Source organism: Lissotriton helveticus, chromosome 6, assembly GCF_964261635.1.
Source record: "Lissotriton helveticus chromosome 6, aLisHel1.1, whole genome shotgun sequence".
In the NCBI taxonomy this organism is placed as follows: Eukaryota; Metazoa; Chordata; class Amphibia; order Caudata; family Salamandridae; genus Lissotriton; species Lissotriton helveticus.
Window position 1 is genome coordinate 3,007,639 of NC_136067.1, and position 18,358 is coordinate 3,025,996.

General features: G+C 50.1%; 2 protein-coding genes across 2 annotated transcripts in view; both read right to left on the reverse strand.

Annotated features, from left to right (window-relative positions):
• The window catches only part of LOC144761524 (uncharacterized), a 745,631-nt gene that overhangs the window by 450,808 nt on the left and 276,465 nt on the right, over positions 1-18,358 (reverse strand).
• Positions 1-18,358, reverse strand: part of LOC144764114 (zinc finger and SCAN domain-containing protein 12-like) — a 57,476-nt gene that overhangs the window by 28,545 nt on the left and 10,573 nt on the right. Inside the window, exon 2 of the mRNA XM_078650284.1 lies at positions 13,413-14,192. Within this exon, the coding sequence (XP_078506410.1) occupies positions 13,413-13,973 (561 nt within the window). The 5' untranslated portion in view covers positions 13,974-14,192. The remainder of the gene's footprint in view (positions 1-13,412; positions 14,193-18,358) is intronic.

Below are 18,358 nucleotides of genomic sequence, written 5' to 3' on the forward strand. Positions count from 1 at the left end.
GGAAATTTAACACTATACACCGAACTTGCAAAATATCGCATTAATTTCCCATGAGAAACTACACACCGTCCGTTTTTTATGTCGTCAGTCACCTCGCGTACTACTTCCGGGTCGGGAGTGTTATACATCCGACGCCGGCGAAAACACTGCCAAACATCATTTCGAACCTACGGCAGGACTAGTTAACCGCCCGACGATACTCCAGATATTAGGTGAGTGCTGTAATCACCATGACGCTTCCATTCTACCGGCGTAGTTGATTAATTTTTATCCGAACGTGATTCAATTTTTATCCGAACGTGATTTAATATAGACACTGAACCTATCGGGTTCTCTTTTCAGAAAACAGTCCGTGAACCCCAATTGACACCGTCCACGTTCCAAGCCTGATGGAGGCGTTTTAAATTTTTCAGGTACGAACGCCCATAAACTATTGTCTTTTCTAGACATTACATGTTACCAACACGCACTACACCGAGAGCACTCACAAACTTTCTCATTCGTTTTAGGTTAACGCTTTTGGGTTCATGCGCATTGAATTCATTTATTTAAACACTTTCTATGAAAAAAACTTCCGACAGTTTGGAAGGTATGTGTCTGTTTTTTGTCCGTTTATAGTCGGTTTATCCTCCGTTTATCCTTCGTTTACGCTGTGTATAAGATATGCATGCGTCAAACTACAACATTGACTACAAGTGTACAGGCTGTTTCACATCACTAATTTCATTCATTTGAGAGATTTATTTTTGTATATAAATGCTGGTAAATGTTCGTATATCTTCATGGTACTCTCACTCTACTATCAATGTACAGATTTGAATTATGTGATTAGAATTATGAAATTATCAGAATTGACATGTACAAGAGAACGAATAGATGACAGTTGTGTTTCATTTTTCTTAATAGAGAAGCAATGCCCCTGATGAAGGGCATTACTGCCCGAAATGCATTGGGCCAAATATAAGTTTATTTTGAACGCATTAAGTGTACAAAGGAAATTTTTCTACAGTGTGCATCTGGGGACGTCATCCCCGACTGGGATGACGCTATCATAAGTATTACTCCACCCTCCAAGACTCAGAAGGAGGTACTCAGGTAGCACCTAACCACTTTTAGTACTGTTTCACTCGAACAAATAACTCTGAGTGCGAGAAGGTTCAGCTTCCATTTACAGTTTTCACCGTTCTAATGTGGAAGTGCCACTTCTAGACGTGTGCTTGTCTGTGCAGTAAGTATGCTGGCGCGTGATTGGCTGAAGCTGGCTGGGGAGCCTGGCTCCAGGAGTCTGTGTGGGTCTGCCCCGGTGGTGAATGGAGAGATTAGCATGCTGATGTGAGGGAGGGGCTGCACCTGTGTCCTGAATAGGGCTGGGCTTTTCCCACACAATGCTGGCTCCGCCCCCTGTGGTGCGACTGATGACCCTAGCCTGCCTGGTGAATAGATAGGGTGGCTGAGGTAAACACAGTGCTCCAAAACCAGCTGCGACTGGTTCTCCCCCCACCCTGCACCTGAAGACAAAGGGAAAATGTGTATAAAAGAGGGGCTGTGACCCCATGAAAATGTTCTTGTTTGCTGCTTGAATCTGCCAGGGGCGTGCTGCTGCTTGGGCCCAGGGGAAGGCTTGCCTCCCTGGGCCCTGCCCAGCCCCTGGATGCCTGAGGGATGCTCTGTTCTCTTTCCTGATGCCATAGCGCTTGGAAGCGCTTTATTTTTACCTCTAGCGCCTGGGGGCCCTGGATTCCTTCTCAAAGCGCCTGAAAGCGCTGGTTCTTTTCCCTAGCACTGGGGAGCGCTGTATCTTGCCATTAGCGCTTGGGAGCGCTCCATTTTGCCCCTAGCGCTCGGAGCACTCTATTTTGCCCCTAGCGCTCGGAGCGCTTTATTTCTCCTCCCGCGGCTGCCCACGCCGCATATTTACTTTTATTCTTATATTTAACGAGGGAGCCTACCCCTCGGTTAATTCTCCCCCAGCCTCTGAGTGCCTGAAACGGGCCGCTGCGCTGCCCGCGGCGACCCGGAAGTGCTGGGCCGGCCGGCCAATCCTAGCGCGGCCCCCGGAGAAGGACCGGAAGTCCCGCCCTTGGGACCGCGGCGTGAGAGAAGAGCGGCTACAGGCACAGGCGGGGCTCCGGTATCGTAGAGCGCCCTGCGCTGCCCAGAGGAGAGGCGCGCTGCCCAGAGGAGAGCCACCCCAGCATCTGAGAAGCCGGTGAGTGGGGCCCGAAGTGCTGAATCAGGGAGGAGGGCGTCGGGGCACATTGCCGGTGCCCGCCCCTCCCCTCCAGTATGTAGAGCCGGTTGACGCTCTTGGAGCATCAGTCTCTGTTCCTGAGTCCCCCGCGAGGGACTCCAACGAGAGGGGCATTTCTTTAGTTAGAGCCCGAGAGGCTCAGGCAGCATATCATTGTTTCCGAGCCCAGCGAGGCTCCAAGCCCACAGTTGTTCTTGAGCCCAGAGAGGCTCCCACATTGGCCCCATTCTCTACAACAGCTGCCCAGCACTTCGTGGGCAGCTGCTACGTTTAGGTTTTGGCGCAGTGGCGCAACCTGGACCCTGGACTTTTGATGTAAGTTCTGTGTTAATGTGATTTCTGCAAAGTGTTCTTTGTTACACCTCTGAATGTGTGTTTATGCATCATGTCTTCTCCGTGCTGCACCTCTGAATGTGTTGTAGATGCATCATGTGCCTTGTTCCTTACACCGCTGAATGTAGGTTCTGCATCATGTGTTTTCCTGCCCTGCACCTCTGAATGTGTTGTGATGCATCATGTGTAATGTGCCTACACCCCTACAGGTATTGTGATACTTAGGTGGTTGTTTTTCTCCTAGTGCAGGTGGTGCTAGTGAGGTCCTGGTTACCAGTGATTACTGGTTGTGTGCTATTTTGTGCTACAGTGATTTTACATTCTATGTTTTATATTCTATAAGTGTTACTTCTAAAAGTGCTGATTCCTGACAGTGGTCCAGGTGGCCCTGTCTTGTACATATGCCCTGTAAATTCTGCCCGTGCCTGTTGGCACATTGTAAAGTGTGTGTTTTCATCTAATGTGTTTTGGTGTAATACAAAGGCTATTTTTTTTATATAACCTTGTGTGGAGTTTCCTTTGTGGTGGGCCTTTGGGTGTTGTTGCTGGGGTGCGTGCGCAAATACTTAACTCACATCGCCTCCAAGTTTAGCCTTGCTGCTCGCGCCACGTTACCTAGAGGGTCCATCCACTCCGGATCTCCGACAGACCCCTGCCCCCACCACGTCTTCAACAAGGCCGACGCTGTCATCGCACCCCACCTGCGGGACATCATCAACACCTCCTTCGACATCGCCACCTTCCCGGAGAGCTGGAAGCACGCCGAACTCAGCGCTCTACTCAAGAAACCATCAGCAGACCCAACCGACCTCAAGAACTACCGCCCCATCTCGCTGCTCCCGTTTCCGGCCAAAGTCATCGAGAACACCGTCAACAAGCAACTGGCCGCCTTCCTCGAGACGAACGGCTCCCTCGACCACTCGCAGTCTGGCTTCCGGGCCAACCACAGCACCGAGACCGCCCTGATCGCAGCTACCGATGACATCCGAGCCCTGCTCGACAACGGAGAAACAGCGGCCCTCATCCTCCTGGACCTCTCCGCGGCCTTCGACACTGTCTGCCACCGTACCCTAGTACAGCGCCTCAGAAACGTCGGAATCCAGGAGAAGGCACTGGAATGGATCACCACCTTCCCCGCCGGAAGGACACAGAGGGTCCGCCTCCCCCCGTTCAGATCGGAGGCCACCGAAGTCATCTGCGGCGTTCCTCAAGGCTCCTCGCTCAGTCCAACCCTCTTCAACGTCTACATGAGCCCCCTCGCAGCCATCGCACGCCAGCACAAACTGAACATCATCTCCTACGCCGACGACACCCAGCTGATCCTCTCCCTCACTAACGACCCCGCCACCGCCAGAGCCAACCTGCACGAAGGGATGACAGACGTAGCCAACTGGATGTCGAACAGCCGCCTGAAACTGAACTCGGACAAGACGGAAGTCCTCATCCTGGGATCCTCACCCTCCGCCTGGGACGACTCCTGGTGGCCCCCCGCCCTGGGCAGCGCACCCAAACCAACTGACCACGCACGCAACCTGGGCTTCATCCTGGACTCCTCCCTCTCCATGACCAGACAAGTCAACGCCGTCTCCTCGTCGTGCTTCAACATCCTGCGCATGCTACGCAAGATCTTCCGATGGATCCCCACCGAGACCAGGAAGACGGTCACCCAGGACCTCGTCACCAGCCGTCTGGACTACGGCAACTCCCTCTACGCCGGAACCACCGCCAAACTCCAGAAAAGACTCCAGCGGATCCAGAACACCTCAGCACGACTCATCCTGGACATCCCCCGCCGCAGCCACATCTCCGGACACCTGAGAGACCTGCACTGGCTCCCGGTCAACAAGAGAATCACCTTCCGGCTCCTCACCCACGCACACAAAGCCCTACACAACCAAGGACCAGGATACCTCAACAGCCGCCTCAACTTCTACGCTCCCAAACGCCAGCTTCGATCGACCAGCCACGCCCTCGCCGCCGTCCCCCGCATCCGAAGAGCCACCACAGGAGGAAGGTCCTTCTCCTACCTGGCCGCCAAGACTTGGAACTCCCTTCCGACCCACCTCCGCCTGACCCAGGACCACCTCGCCTTCAGGAAGCAGCTCAAGACCTGGCTGTTCGAGCAGTAGCGGACCCCCTCCCCCCAGCGCCTTGAGACCCTCCGGGTGAGTAGTGCGCTATATAAATGCTTTGATTGATTGATTGATTGATTGAGCAGGGGTTATCTTGGCGTTTTACTCCCTTGCCCTGACTTAGGAGTGGTGGTCTCTGACTGACTTTGGCGAACGCCCTGGCCAGCCAGGGATCCCATTTCTAACATTGGCGGCAACGGTGGGATAAGGATTTGTGTTTGCGTTGTACCACAGTGGCAACTGGCCGCACTACAAAACTCTGCATTTTAGATGACCACATTTTAGGGGATTGTTTTTTTTTGAAGTTCCATTATTTTCTTCTCCTGAAGGTATCATTGTGCAATTGTGTCCAGTACATTTGTCCCCCGCCCTGCACCTAGAGTCGGTACCTGTGTCACGTGTGGTCAGGTTGAGGAATTAGGGGTGGTAGAAACTGCCTTACCAGTCCGAGGGGAGGGTTGTGTGTGGATGAATGGTGTGTGGCACTAGACAAGTGAGTGTGAGTTATCTGGGATAGAGAGCTTGCTGAATCCTTTGTGAATTGTGTACTCCTGTGTTAAGCTCAGACCCCTAGGTTCCCTGTGTAATCTTGTCTCTAGAACGTCCTGCCAAGATGGAGCTTGTTTTTGATCTCAGTGATCTAGTTTGGTACAATACGCAGGAGTTGGAAGGGTTCTGTAGAGAGAGAGACATAGGGGTGGATGGGTCAGATACTAAGTACGAACTTAGGAACTACCTGGTCCAATGGTGTAAGGAACAAAGCGATCTTGAGCGCAGTGAGGAAAGGGCCCGGGCCTCACACCAGGAGGGTGGTGGGTCTGTGGGGAGCCCTGAAGATTCAGAAGAGGAGGGAGAAGAGGTCAGTACCTGGACGCCAGTAGAGAGTAGAGACCCTATAGATAGGGAGTCCCTTGCTGGGTCCAGCGCAGGAGGCAGCGCCTCATCCCTTTCCCTGTCCCCAGAGGCGCTGGAAGATAGGAGGAGAGAAAGGGAGCACCAGCTGGCTTTAGAAAAGCTCAGGTTAGAGCATGCCCAGGCTATGGCGCAGCTGGGCGTTAGAAAGCAACAGCTAGAGACTCAGAGGGTCTTAGCGCAGGAAAGGATAGAGGAGGCTGAGAGGGCCTTCACCAGAGAGAAATTACCTCTGAAGGTTAGACTATCCCCTGCGCGCAGTTTTAATTTTCTGGACTCCCCAGGGCGGGTTGAGTCCAGTGGTGGCAGCTATATAGAGCCCAGTGCGAGCAGTCCCATTCCTAGTTCCCCGAGTATGGAACCTGTTTCCCAAGAGGAGGAGAACAGTTTGAAGTTCAGGAACCATAGGAAACCACCTCACCAGAAGTGGGGGTATTTTGTGGATGACTGTTCTGATGCAATGGAGGATTGGCTGGCGGCTAACCCGGACGATGAGAGGGACGGAGTAGTGAATATGTTTCTCAAAGAGCAGTTGCTCAGTATTTGTTGCCCAGAGTTGCGCCAGCACCTGTCGAAGTTTGGATACTTTTGCCCTTGGGAGCTTGCTAAGGAAGCAGAGCGCTGGGAAAGTGCTAGAGGTTCTCTAGAGTCATTAGGGAGTGATTGCAAAAGTAGTGGTTCAGGTATCTTCCAGCCCAGCGTGGTGGAAGAGGCTCAGTGTAGCCCAGCTAGGTACCAGGATAGCGAGGAGGGTGTAGGGGCTCACTGCCTGGCTCAGTGGAGCAGGAGTGAGGGGAAGACCGAGGGTCCCCAGACGCCCGAAGCCCTGCCTCAGGAGGGTTTCTGTAGGGAACACCAGGTTGGGGACCTAGGCTGTCCTGTTAGTCCATTTGAGGAAGATCTCCTAGTGAGTAGAGGACCTGGCGCGTCTGTAACCAGAGCTCCTGTGGTTCTAGAGTCTGGCAGTACCGCTCCGGTAGGGATGGGTACAGGAGTCCAGCGTGAGGAGTGATTGGGGGATGAGTTTCCCAGTGGATGCACCAGTGGACCAGGGACTAGCCAGTTGGGCTAGATCTTCTTGGGGGGACCCGGGTGGCGCCACTTCTGGTCTGGGGGATCTTCGCGCACTGTCAGGTGGACAGGGGACGGGAGATCTGCGCCAGACAGACAGTCACACAACATATGTCATTTGTTAGCCTCAGGGGGATGGTGTGCGAGTCCCCAGAAGTCCTGGAGTGCCAGGCAATTGTTCCACCAAAGATTTTAGATCACAGGTTGGGAGGCCAGGTTCAGGATCAGCCTGACCTGAAGGGTAGGACAACTGTAACCAGTGTCCTGACCGGTTCTTCTTCCAGAGGAACTTCTCCAGTTGGGAGAGGGCAGACCTCTGGAAGGGGGTGCAGAGGGTGGGAGAGCCCACCTCTGATCCCGGTGCAACCTGAGTGGTTAAACCCTGGGTTGGAGTGGCGTTGTAAGGGTACCCCTCGCAGGAGGAGGAGGAACCCTAGAAGAAGAGGTAGGGGGAGGAGAGCCTTGCCTGAGACTCCTGGTCCGCCTGAGGTTGTAGACCCTAGGCTGGAGAACCAGTGGCAGTCTAGCCCTGTCTTGCAGAAAGGAAGAGTGGAAAATGGCTACTATGTGCCAGTGGTTACTACCCCCCGCTCTGCGAATAGGGAAGGACCGGAGGCACCTGGGTGGCCGTGGGCCTAGTCCTGGCCGCGGACAGCTCGGGAGTACCAGTGGGGTAGCCCAGTTGGTCCAGACAGTGGTTTGAGAAGGAATCCCATGGGTTCACCGTGGCGTAGAACAAGAGGGTGTCCCTGCAGTTGCGGGCCCGCGTTCGTGTTCTATCGCCCCAAGCAGGGAAGTCCATCACGGTGGTGATTGGTCTCCCCTGCGTTTTGGCTGGAAGGGGGTTGTGTTGGACTTGGCCCTTCTGGCAGTTTCACCCCTGAACTTTTTGCTTTTATTGGTGACCTGGTGATGGTGATCGCCTCCAAGTTTAGCCTTGCTGCTCGCGCCACGTTACCTAGAGGGTGAGCAGGGGTTATCTTGGCGTGTAACTCCCTTGCCCTGACTTAGGAGTGGTGGTCTCTGACTGACTTTGGCGAAAGCCCTGGCCAGCCAGGGATCCCATTTCTAACACTGTGCCACTGGACAGGAAGCTATTTCCAATTCAGGTTTGGCACATAGTCTGTGAAAACATTTGCCAGCAAATTAGCTTCAATGAGGAAGTTCTGTGCCCGATCTGCAATAGCTTTGCAGAATCTATTGGAGAAGCACGGTTTGCCTGCCCGGGATATCTTGGCCCCTGCCAGAAAATGATCAAATTGCTCTGTAGGCAAATGGAGACTCGGAGCAGTTGTACTGCTCTCAGTATCCTTAGATCAAACTCAAGACCATTTTATGCATGTTCTGTCGCTAAGTTTCTGGGGTAGGTGTGGGTTATCCGAGCCAGGATCCTTGTCATAGGAGTGTAACCGAGATATCTCTGCTAATACTACTTGAGTGGAACTTGAAGAATGCATCTTTGAGAGCTCCATAGGGAAGCTGTAGAGCCCGTTAGTCGGGGCTATTTCCTAACCCCCCATATCAGTGCAATATTGGCTAAACTGTCCAAGTACAATGGTGGCACTAATCTGCTAGGATAAGCTCTAAATTTGAGCGTTCACATAAACTGTCACATTGAACTTTCACTTGAATACAATTGTTTTATGGTCATTCATTAGACTTGTTTTCTAAAACCATACGGGTACACCTATTGATGTGATATGCCTAAGGTGACAACATTTTTCATTATTTATTAGTCCAACAATTAGCTTTTATGCATGTTGTGTCTGTCAGGTATCTTATATCTGTATGTATGAGTAGTTTAGCTAGATTAGCTTCTTTTAAATACATTTCTTTTCACTTATCATTTTATTGCAATTTATTGTCTTCTTGGCGTTTTATTTTGTATTTATACGTAAGAAAATGTATTTGTGGAGAAGTGATGATATTATTCGCACAAGTGCAACTTACCAAGGGAGTTCCACAGGGCTCCTGTCTGAGCCCCACCTATTTAATATCTATGTGGCTCCCTTGGCTAATGTTCTAAGGACATATGGGTTTATCCAGATATCATATGCCGACGATACGAGCTGCTCTTTCCCTTAGATGAACTCACTCCTACCATTCAGGAGACCTTCACTTTGGGCATGAATGCCATCTCACAATGGATGAGGAGTAACTTTCTTCAATGTAATGTCGGGAAAACCGAGCTCCTACTTTTTCGGGAAGCTCCCATATTATGGTCCTCTAATTGGTGGCCCACCAATTTGGTAAGCCTCCCGTCCCTAAAATTTCTGTAAAAAACCTGGGAGTTTGGTTAGACCATGCCCTTACTTTCAAAGAGCATGCATGATGGTCGGACACTTGGTACATGCTTCCATACTTTGGGCCTACTTCGGCGAGTCTTCCCTTTACTTCTAGACTGTTGGACTTGGCCCTCTTTGCAGGGTCATCCCTAAACTTTTTGCCTTCCTCCAATATTCTCTCTGACCTGTTTTTGTTGGTTTAATGACTCTGGGCACTTTACCACTGCTGGCCAGTGCTAAAGTGCATATGCTCTCCCTATGAAAAGTGTACTTGTAATTGATTATCATGATTGGCGTAGTTGGTTTACTGTCAGTCCCCAGTAAAGTGCACCAGGAGTGCCAGGGCTCGTAAATACAAATGCTGCTAGTGGGGCTGCAGCGCTAGTTGCGCCACCCACAGAGGCCGCCCTTTAAAATGTGTCTAGGTCTGCCATTGCAGAACCTGCGTGCAGTCTGGTACTGTCATGCTGGCTGGGCAAGTGCACCCACTTGCCAGCCCCTAAACCTTCCCTTTACTTCATGTGAGTCACCCCTAAGGTCGGCCCTAGGGCAGAGTGCATTGTAAGCCTAAGGTAGGACAAGCCCTGATGTGTGTGGCATGTCCTAATAGTGAATTACAGCCATTTTCGTTTTTCACTATTTAAGGCTACCTGTTCTCATAGGCCAGAATGGGCTGCTGGAATTATTACACTCTATAATCCCAGTAGGCTCAGGGGACATGGTAGAAAGTCAAGTTTAGTATGCCTGAACTCAGAATAATAAAATACTTCTTTTAGTAAAGTTTATTTTAATATCCTGTGTTTGCAAAAACTACTTTTAGAAAGTTTGTATTTGCTTGCCTAACCATTTCAGCCCGCCTCTGCTCGTATGTGTATCTGCTGTCTGGTTTCTGTGAGTGACAGGGCTGGGGATGACAGGTGGTGAATAGAGAGATTACACCAGGATGGGTGGGGGGAGTGCCCCTTGACTCTGAATAGGGCTGTGCTCTGTCACCACAATGCTGGCTCCACCTCCTGCGGAGCTTCTGAGGTCCCTGCCCTGCTCTCTGAAAGAAGAAATCCGAGTCTGCAAAACAAAGTGCTCCAGAGCTGAATTGAACTATGCAAAGACCCCCATGGCCTGAAAAGACAAAAGAAACTGTGTATAAAAAGAGGAGCTCTGCTCCTAGCAAATCAGATCCTGTTTTACCCACGAAGAACCTCTGCCCAACTAGAAGGACCAAGAGAAGCTGAAGGAGGAGAGACTGTCCCTGACCTGAAGGACTGTCCTGCAGTGGTGCCTTGCCGAGGAAGGAGAGGAAAAGACCAGAAAGGACTTTGTTATATTTGTGCCTGAAACGATCTCCAAGGGCTTGATTTCAAGCTTTCCCCCTGAACAGAGTCCCAGGACCAGTGGACTCTATTGGGCCTTCCCTGCCCAGTTGTGGGGACTTGTCTGATCTTCCTGAGCCGCTGGAGCCCCGCCTGAAGTGTGCCTTGCTCACCCCCCTTGCAGCCCGTGCCTGACTGCCCTCCTGCCTCGAGCCACACCGCTCGCCACTGAGCCGTGCCCCGCTCCGCTGGGCCGCCCGCACTCTGCTCCCCCTCCTCCTCTGAGCCGCACACCTTGGCCGCCAAGCCTCAAGAAAATAGCCCAGAGCCTCTGGGAGTCGAGAAACGCCCGCACGCTGAAAGGCGCACTGGCCGCCTCCCGCCCCGCTCCGGCCTTGGGGGAGATCACCCGCATTGTCCGCCACCACGTAGCCGGAAGGTACGGTGTGTACCTCTGACGTGCGCTGCTTCGCAACGTACACCCCGGCTGAGGCTGCGCCGCACCAGTTGAGCCGCCGATACGTCCCGTACGCGCCGCCTCTACACCTGCCTTCTCCGCCCCGGACTAGCCTCCTGATCGTCGCCCACCCACAGGCGTGCAGTGTAGGAGTACGACTTGTCCACCGCGAAGAGGGCCGTGTGGGATTGAACGGTGCGTCTAAGAGCCGCGAACACTCAGGTACAGTGCCATTCGAACTCCAGTTTCAGCAGGAGTTCGCCACGGACTCGGGGTCTGCAATGTTCTGTTTTCCCCGCAACACTGTTTGCAACACGAACGAGTCATAAGGCCGGCCTGCGACTCGTACCCCGCTCTAAAGCCTACCGCGCCGTAAGCTCCTTACCGCAAGGCGCGTGAGCTTCAATAGGCCTTCTTCCTCCTTCCTGCACAGAGTACGCCAGCGCGCTTCGCAGAACTGTGCTACGAGGTCAAGACCCTCTTTGAGTAAATGGGTTGGCGTTCCAACCAATGGACCGTGCTAAATAAGTAATATATAAGAACTTGAAGGATTTCTTTCCCATACTAAAGAACTGTTGGCTAACATTCACTGGCACCCCAGCTCCCTCCATTGACCTCTAGCTAACCTCCATCGTCCCCATCTACCTCCACTGCACCCCGGCTACCTCAACTGTACCCAGTCTACCTCCATTGTACCCTGGCTACCTCCATTGACTCTGGCTACCTCCATTGTACCCCGCTACCTCCATTGTACCCCGGCTACCTCCACTGTACCCAGTCTACCTCCATTGTCCCCCGGCTAACATTCACTGCCACCCCAGCTCCATCCATTGACCTCTAGCTAACCTCCATCGTCCCCATCTACCTCCACTGCACCCCGGCTACCTCAACTGTACCCCGGCTAACTCCACTGTACCCAGTCTACCTCCATTGTACCCTGGCTACCTCCATTGTATCCTGGCTACCTCCATTGACTCTGGCTACCTCCATTGTACCCCGCTACCTCCATTGTACCCCGGCTACCTCCATTGTACCCCGGCTACCTCCATTGTACCCCGGCTACCTCCACTCTACCCAGTCTACCTCCATTGTCCCCCGGCTAACATTCACTGCCACCCCAGCTCCATCCATTGACCTCTAGCTAACCTCCATTGTTTCCCATCTGCCTCCACTGTACCCCGCTACCTCCACTGTACCCAGTCTACCTCTATTGTCCCTCGGCTACCTCAACTGTACCCCGGCTACCCCCATTGTCCCCCGGCTACCTCCATTGATGCTGGCTAACATTCACTGGCACCCCAGCTCCATCCATTGACCTCTAGCTAACCTCCATCGTCCCCATCTACCTCCACTGCACCCCGGCTACCTCAACTGTACCCAGTCTACCTCCATTGTACCCTGGCTACCTCCATTGTACCCTGGCTACCTCCATTGTACCCCGGCTACCTCCATTGTACCCCGGCTACCTCCACTCTACCCAGTCTACCTCCATTGTCCCCCGGCTAACAGTCACTGCCACTCCAGCTCCATCCATTGACCTCTAGCTAACCTCCATTGTTTCCCATCTGCCTCCACTGTACCCCGCTACACCCACTGTACCCAGTCTACCTCTATTGTCCCTCTGCTTCCTCCATTGCCCCAGGGTCCCTTTCATTGCTCCTTGGACCCGTTCTATTCCCCCCCTTTGGACCTTTCCATTGTCCTCCAGACCCTCCCACCGGCATCCTCCACGTGCCCCAGCACCCTCCACTGGCCTCCCAGCACCCTCCGCTGGTCCCCTGACCTCTTCCCTTCTCCTAGACACCCTCCACTGACCCCGGCCCCATCAATGCCTATTAACCCCCTCCATTGCCCCAAGCCCCCTCAATTGCCTCCAGCCCCCTCCATTGCCTCCCAACACATTCCAGTGTGCCCCCCAATTCCGGCTCCCTCCATTATGCCACTGTTCCCATCACCGACCACCACTTCACCTCAATGACCACCCAATTATTTATTATATTTTCTCATTAATCTCAAGCTCTCTTCATTCATCTTCTTCCCCAGCTTTAGCATCATCCACCCGCTTGTTATGTAACCACGGCCCCCTTTGCTTCCTCTTCCATACGGACTAGTACGAGAGCATCATTAGCCTGAGCTCCCTAGATGAGCCGGGCGTTCCACTCAATAATACAAAGAGCCCTTCAGTATCCCACTGCTCTCTCCTTTATTTCCGCGCTCCTTCAGTGGCCCCTGCTCGCTTGTCACTCCATCGGCCTCAATGTCCTTAATAAACCTGCAGCCGCTTTCATTAAATTCCTGCTCCCTTCACACAGTGCTGCTCTGTGCCCCCATCCGCACTACCATCACTTTGCCACAACTACCCTCATACACACTATGCCCTTTCACATCATTCCTCTGATTAGACTCCAACTTCCTTAATAAACTTCCTCCTCTGTTGATTAGTCTTCGAGTAGGTCATTAGCCCTCAACTCTCTTCCCTGATCCCTGGTACTGCCATAACTCGCCCCTGCTCCACTATCATTAACCCACAGCTACGTTCGTACCTTCACTGTTTTCCTCTTCCTTACAGACGAGTGTCAGAGCATCAGAGCTGCAACCTTTGGATGCTTCACTCGCCAAGTAACCTTCAATCAATAGAACAGCACTTTTCACGGACTGCACCTTGAGATGACTCAACCAATCCTGGGCTCCTTGTGGTAGGATCTGGACAAATTGTTCCAATATGATGAGGTCCACTATATCTGTTGGGCTACGGATCTCTGGTTTTAACCACCTCCGGCACCACTCCTCCAGCTGATTAGCTAAAGTTCGCAGTCTGACCTCTGGTGTGAATTTAAGATTACGGAACTTTTTACGGAAACTTTCTTCACTCATTTCGGTTTCATCCAGGAGGATACCTTTCTGTCTATCATAGTCTTCAGCAGTACGATGTGGCAAACCCTCGTAGGAGACATGAGCATCTCTTGCGGACATGGAAGATGAAGCTTCACAAGAATCCTTTATCCACAAGGATCCTTCAGCTGAACATCCGTAAGCCAGCAGGAACTCTTCGGGGTCATCCTCTGGCTCTATCTTCACACACTTGATATCATTGGCCAACGATTCTGATATCTTTAGGAGCTCCCCTGGCAATGTCTGCTCAGTGACTGGTGCCTCCTGAATAACTTGCACCAGTGATTCCACCTTGGTCTGTGTACCTTTCACACTGGTTTCTAGCTCCATGTTGCTGCAGTTCAGTTTCACTTTACTCTGAGAGGTGTTGCAATCCAAATGTTTGGGGTGTTTGACACTCTTGACTGTACGGATAGCCGGAAAGGTTGAAAAAAGATGAGTACTGCTCCAAATCAAAAGATGCTCATTTTGGAATTTAGATGAGTCGCAATTTCTCCTGTCACCAGACTTTCTGAGAAGCACCTCAAATGAGGAGGATGCAGGACACACCTGAAACAAAAAGACAATTGTAAGACGTTGCAGATCATAAACAATTATTTGTACTTATTTGTGAACTCGTTTATTTGGACCCTTACCCCATAAAAAGACATGTCAGTGGATTTCACGTTTGGTCATGATTTGTGTAAAAAGAAAAGTGTTGCACTTCACGGGAGAGGAGTGTAATTCCGCATTATAGGTAAGGGCATGTTAGAGAGACAGTAGGTGCAGCAGCAGAAGGGGGAGTTATGCCACCAAGGGAAAATCATTAGGGTCAGTGCGAGTCCAACTTCTGACGCCGGTCATAGCAAAGGTTAAAGCAGGAACAGAGAGAACTTAAATACACTAATTGGCTCCATCGGCTGAGGCCCAGTAGCAATATGAACATTCGAGGACAGTGAAACGGATGCCCATTAATCAAGAAATCTGTGAAGAGAGGTAGACAAGACTGTAGTCTGCAGAGGATCCTCTGCACACGCTCAAAGTGTAAAGTCAAATGATAATAAAAATAAGCAGTTGTCTTCTTTCTTTCTGTTCTTTATTAATTCATTCTTCAGTATGTTGAATCACTTTCCTAGCCAATTGAGTCTTTTTTAGCTAACACCTGTTTCGTCGCCTAGTGGGAAGAGATCCCACGACTTCCTCAGCGCTAATATGGCTCCTTCAAGAGCCATTAAATCTGGTTATAATTCCGACCCGAAATTGATTTTTTATGGGTTTCTCCCAAATTCAAAGTGATGCAATGTGAATCCACGTTTTCGCCTCAATATGAAGCCCTAAATATGGAGACAACTTAACCTCGTGCCCGATCCAGCACATCCAGTATTTACTGTCGTAACACGCGTTTCGTCGCCTAACGGGAAGAGATGCTGCGACTTCCTCAGGGCTAAGAAGGTATACAAATTTTTTTAAAACTACAGTGTATGAATTTACAATACATATAAGCATAATTATCCCTCAGTGACTTATTGCCAAGCAATTAGGTCCAAAGACCTAGCAATTGTGTATTGGTGGAAACCCTGTGTAAGGGATAGCGTCAGATTGTCTGTATTGCACAGAATGCATTGTTAAAAACATTCAGACAAATAAAAATAATAAATGGTAAAAAACGATGATCTAGTTACATGTCTTCTATAGAAATTTCATTTTATGTAATGATTAATAACATACATAAGAGATACAGGTAGGAATTCTTCCCTTGTGCTGCTGATAAACGTGACCCGTAATCAAAATGATATCAAGTAGGGTAATGTGGCAAACACTAATCTATAATACGAAAGCAGATACGGCTCCTACGAAACAAATGCAAAACAGCAGAAGTGACTCTGTTTAAACTGTCAATTCTAATTAATCAATGACCCGCTTAATGCAATTAAACTTCTAATAGGGCCAGACATACCTTTAATCCGGATACAAAATTAATGTATACAGTTTCTTCCAAATTCAAAGCGATGCAATGTGAATCCAAGTTTTTTCCTCAATACGAGGTCTCAAATATGGAGACAAATTAGCCTTGTGCCACGTCCTTAAAAAGGAAGAGGGAGGGGGATGTCAAAATAATACTCCTCATCGCATGGACAAAGCTCTATCTTACAGTGATCAAACCCCAGAATTGCTTACCAGCACATCTAGTCGTTACTGTCGTCCAACAGTCAGCGCGTATATCGAGTGTAACCGAGCAGGATCGGACATCCTAAATCAAAGCTCTCAGCAGGTATGTGGAATATAATACAATATCGACTTGTCCATGGGTCAGGTTGCCTCATAAATCTACTTGTCCTGTAACAAAATGCACTTGTCCCTTTGGTGCCATGTAGTGCGGCGACAAATTATGGCAGCAATCATATTATATAAGACCTCTTTAATAGCCTCTCTGATTACGCTAGGGCTTATACCATAGTAGTGTTTGAATACATGCAATCTACTTATGTTGCCACCTTTCCGCAGATCGTCATACTGGGGCTGAAGGTAGTAGTAAGCAACAGTTTGAGGGTAGAATGCCCTTTTGAGTCTGTGAAAACCTACTAACTTGCATGTTTTAAGGGTTTTCAACAACTCTTCTCTAATCTGTTCCCATATTGAGAAATGTTGGAAATGTACTCCTGCCAATGGCAGACTTAACCCTTCTTTCAGAGGTAGGAAAAAAGTGGTTGGAGGGAAAGTGAACTTGCAAACACTCAGATTTTCACAAGAGCAAATCTACACATGCACATTTGCTCATGCTAAAATGCAGTTCACAAATAGAGTTCTATTTCTTGTCCTACTTCTGTAAATTCTTGGAAATTCTCGAAATCCATATAGCTGCACTTAATGTAAATGTAAATGTTTTTGAGCTTGTAAAGCGCACTGCTACCCGTCCATAGGTCTCCTGGCGCTGTATAACTCTGGGGAACCCGTCCTGGCTTTCCCTGTGGGATGGTCCCTTGCTGGGAGTCACCAAGGTGGAGCCAGGCATCCCCGGAATTGGTGGGGCCGTTGTGGAGATTAGGCAAGCTAATGCCCAGAGTTGCCGAGTGGAACCCCTGATTAGAGTAAGCACCGAAGCGAGAATTATCGAGTCTGCTGACCAAGGTCCACGACCCTGCCGCGTCGGGAATTGAACCCTGGTCCCGGGCCGACTTCTGCTCTCGGGCCTGCCACCTCTAACCAGTGAGCCACACTACTCCACTTAATGCAAGGGCATACACCATGGGTGCACTTTTGAGATTTTTTTTAAATAATTGGGCCCCTAATTTGGTCTGGTGTTGACCATGACCTTTTAGGTTTATTAAAACTCGTTCTCTCTCTATGGCCTGGCTTCACTGTGAGCGAAAGCGTTCTGCTCTTTCACAAGGAGCAGATCGGCACACAAAGTAGTTTTGTTCAGTGCCAGTAACTACTGTGGCAGTGTGTGCTTTTTGAGACCAAAAACAAACTCTGCTTATGCCAATGTTTGTTATAATGGTGAGTGCCCGGCAGCTTCCACAAAAACCATGGCAAAAAATTCACACATTGACAAAACTAAAAAGCTGACCACTAATTTCAGACCTTCTGGCTTTGCCAATGCTTGTTTATTTGTGTTTCCCATAATCTTATTAAAACTGGTGCCACTGATTTTCCATAATGAATATTTTGGGAAAATACTAGTGTGCATCAACAACATGTTACTAGAAGTGTGGCTCAATGGTTAGAGCGGCAGACCCTGATGCAGAGGTCTAGCCCGGGACCAGGGTTCAATTCCCCGCCTCGGCGGGTCTTGGGCTCAAAATTCCACGGACCTGATAATTCTCGCCTCGGTGCCTATTCCAATCATGGAGTCCCACTCTGCAACTCTGGGCAATAGCTTGCTTAATCTCCACAACGGCCCCCACAACGCTAAGGATGCCTCGCCTCCACCTTGGGGGTGCCCAGGAGTGGACACCTCACAGGGAAAGCCAGGATGGGTTCCACAGCGGTATTCGTACAAGCGCCTTGAGACCCTTGCGGGTGAGTAGTGCGCTATACAAGTATCAATTTACATTTACTAAATTATGTTGCAAAGAAATGGTACCTGAACTTTTACAGTAGTTTAAAGAAATGTGTTGTTTTTTCCTGCTTTCGCATCTTGCATCTTGGCCAGCTAATCTCATCAGCAAATCAAAAGGGAGAGAGAGGACTAGGTAAGCTAGTCCGGATCCCCTGGTTATATGTAGGAATATCAATAAAGGACTAGCTAGGTTGTGTTAGTGAGACTTAGAAGGTACGTCTGTGGGCAAACCATTTGGTTTGGTCATGAAGCCCTCACACACCAACCTAGTTGGTGTCATGCTTCATCATCGGGCCCACCACAGTGACACCGAATGTGTCCCGGGTGTGCTGCGACTCCAGATTACTGAGGAGCTGGTATACTTACTGAGTGTGCAGTGAATAGTGGGTATGAACGTGCTGTTTAAAAGCTATACAGGTGGTCCCAGTTCCCGAGGGTGTAAGATTAATTTTAATTGCTGGGCCCCTGTTAGCAGATAAAAAGGCTTGCGGACGATGTGGAGTGTATTATGAGCTCCTACGTCCTGTGTGGTCTACATGTTTCAGCCAGGCCTTTTGTTAAAACTGGCTTTCCTCAGGACCAATGAGTATGTGTGAGTGAGAAATAAATAAACTATATTAAGTGATTTAGTGTGTGGTAAAAAGTGTCGCACTCGCTAAGGTGCTGTACATGT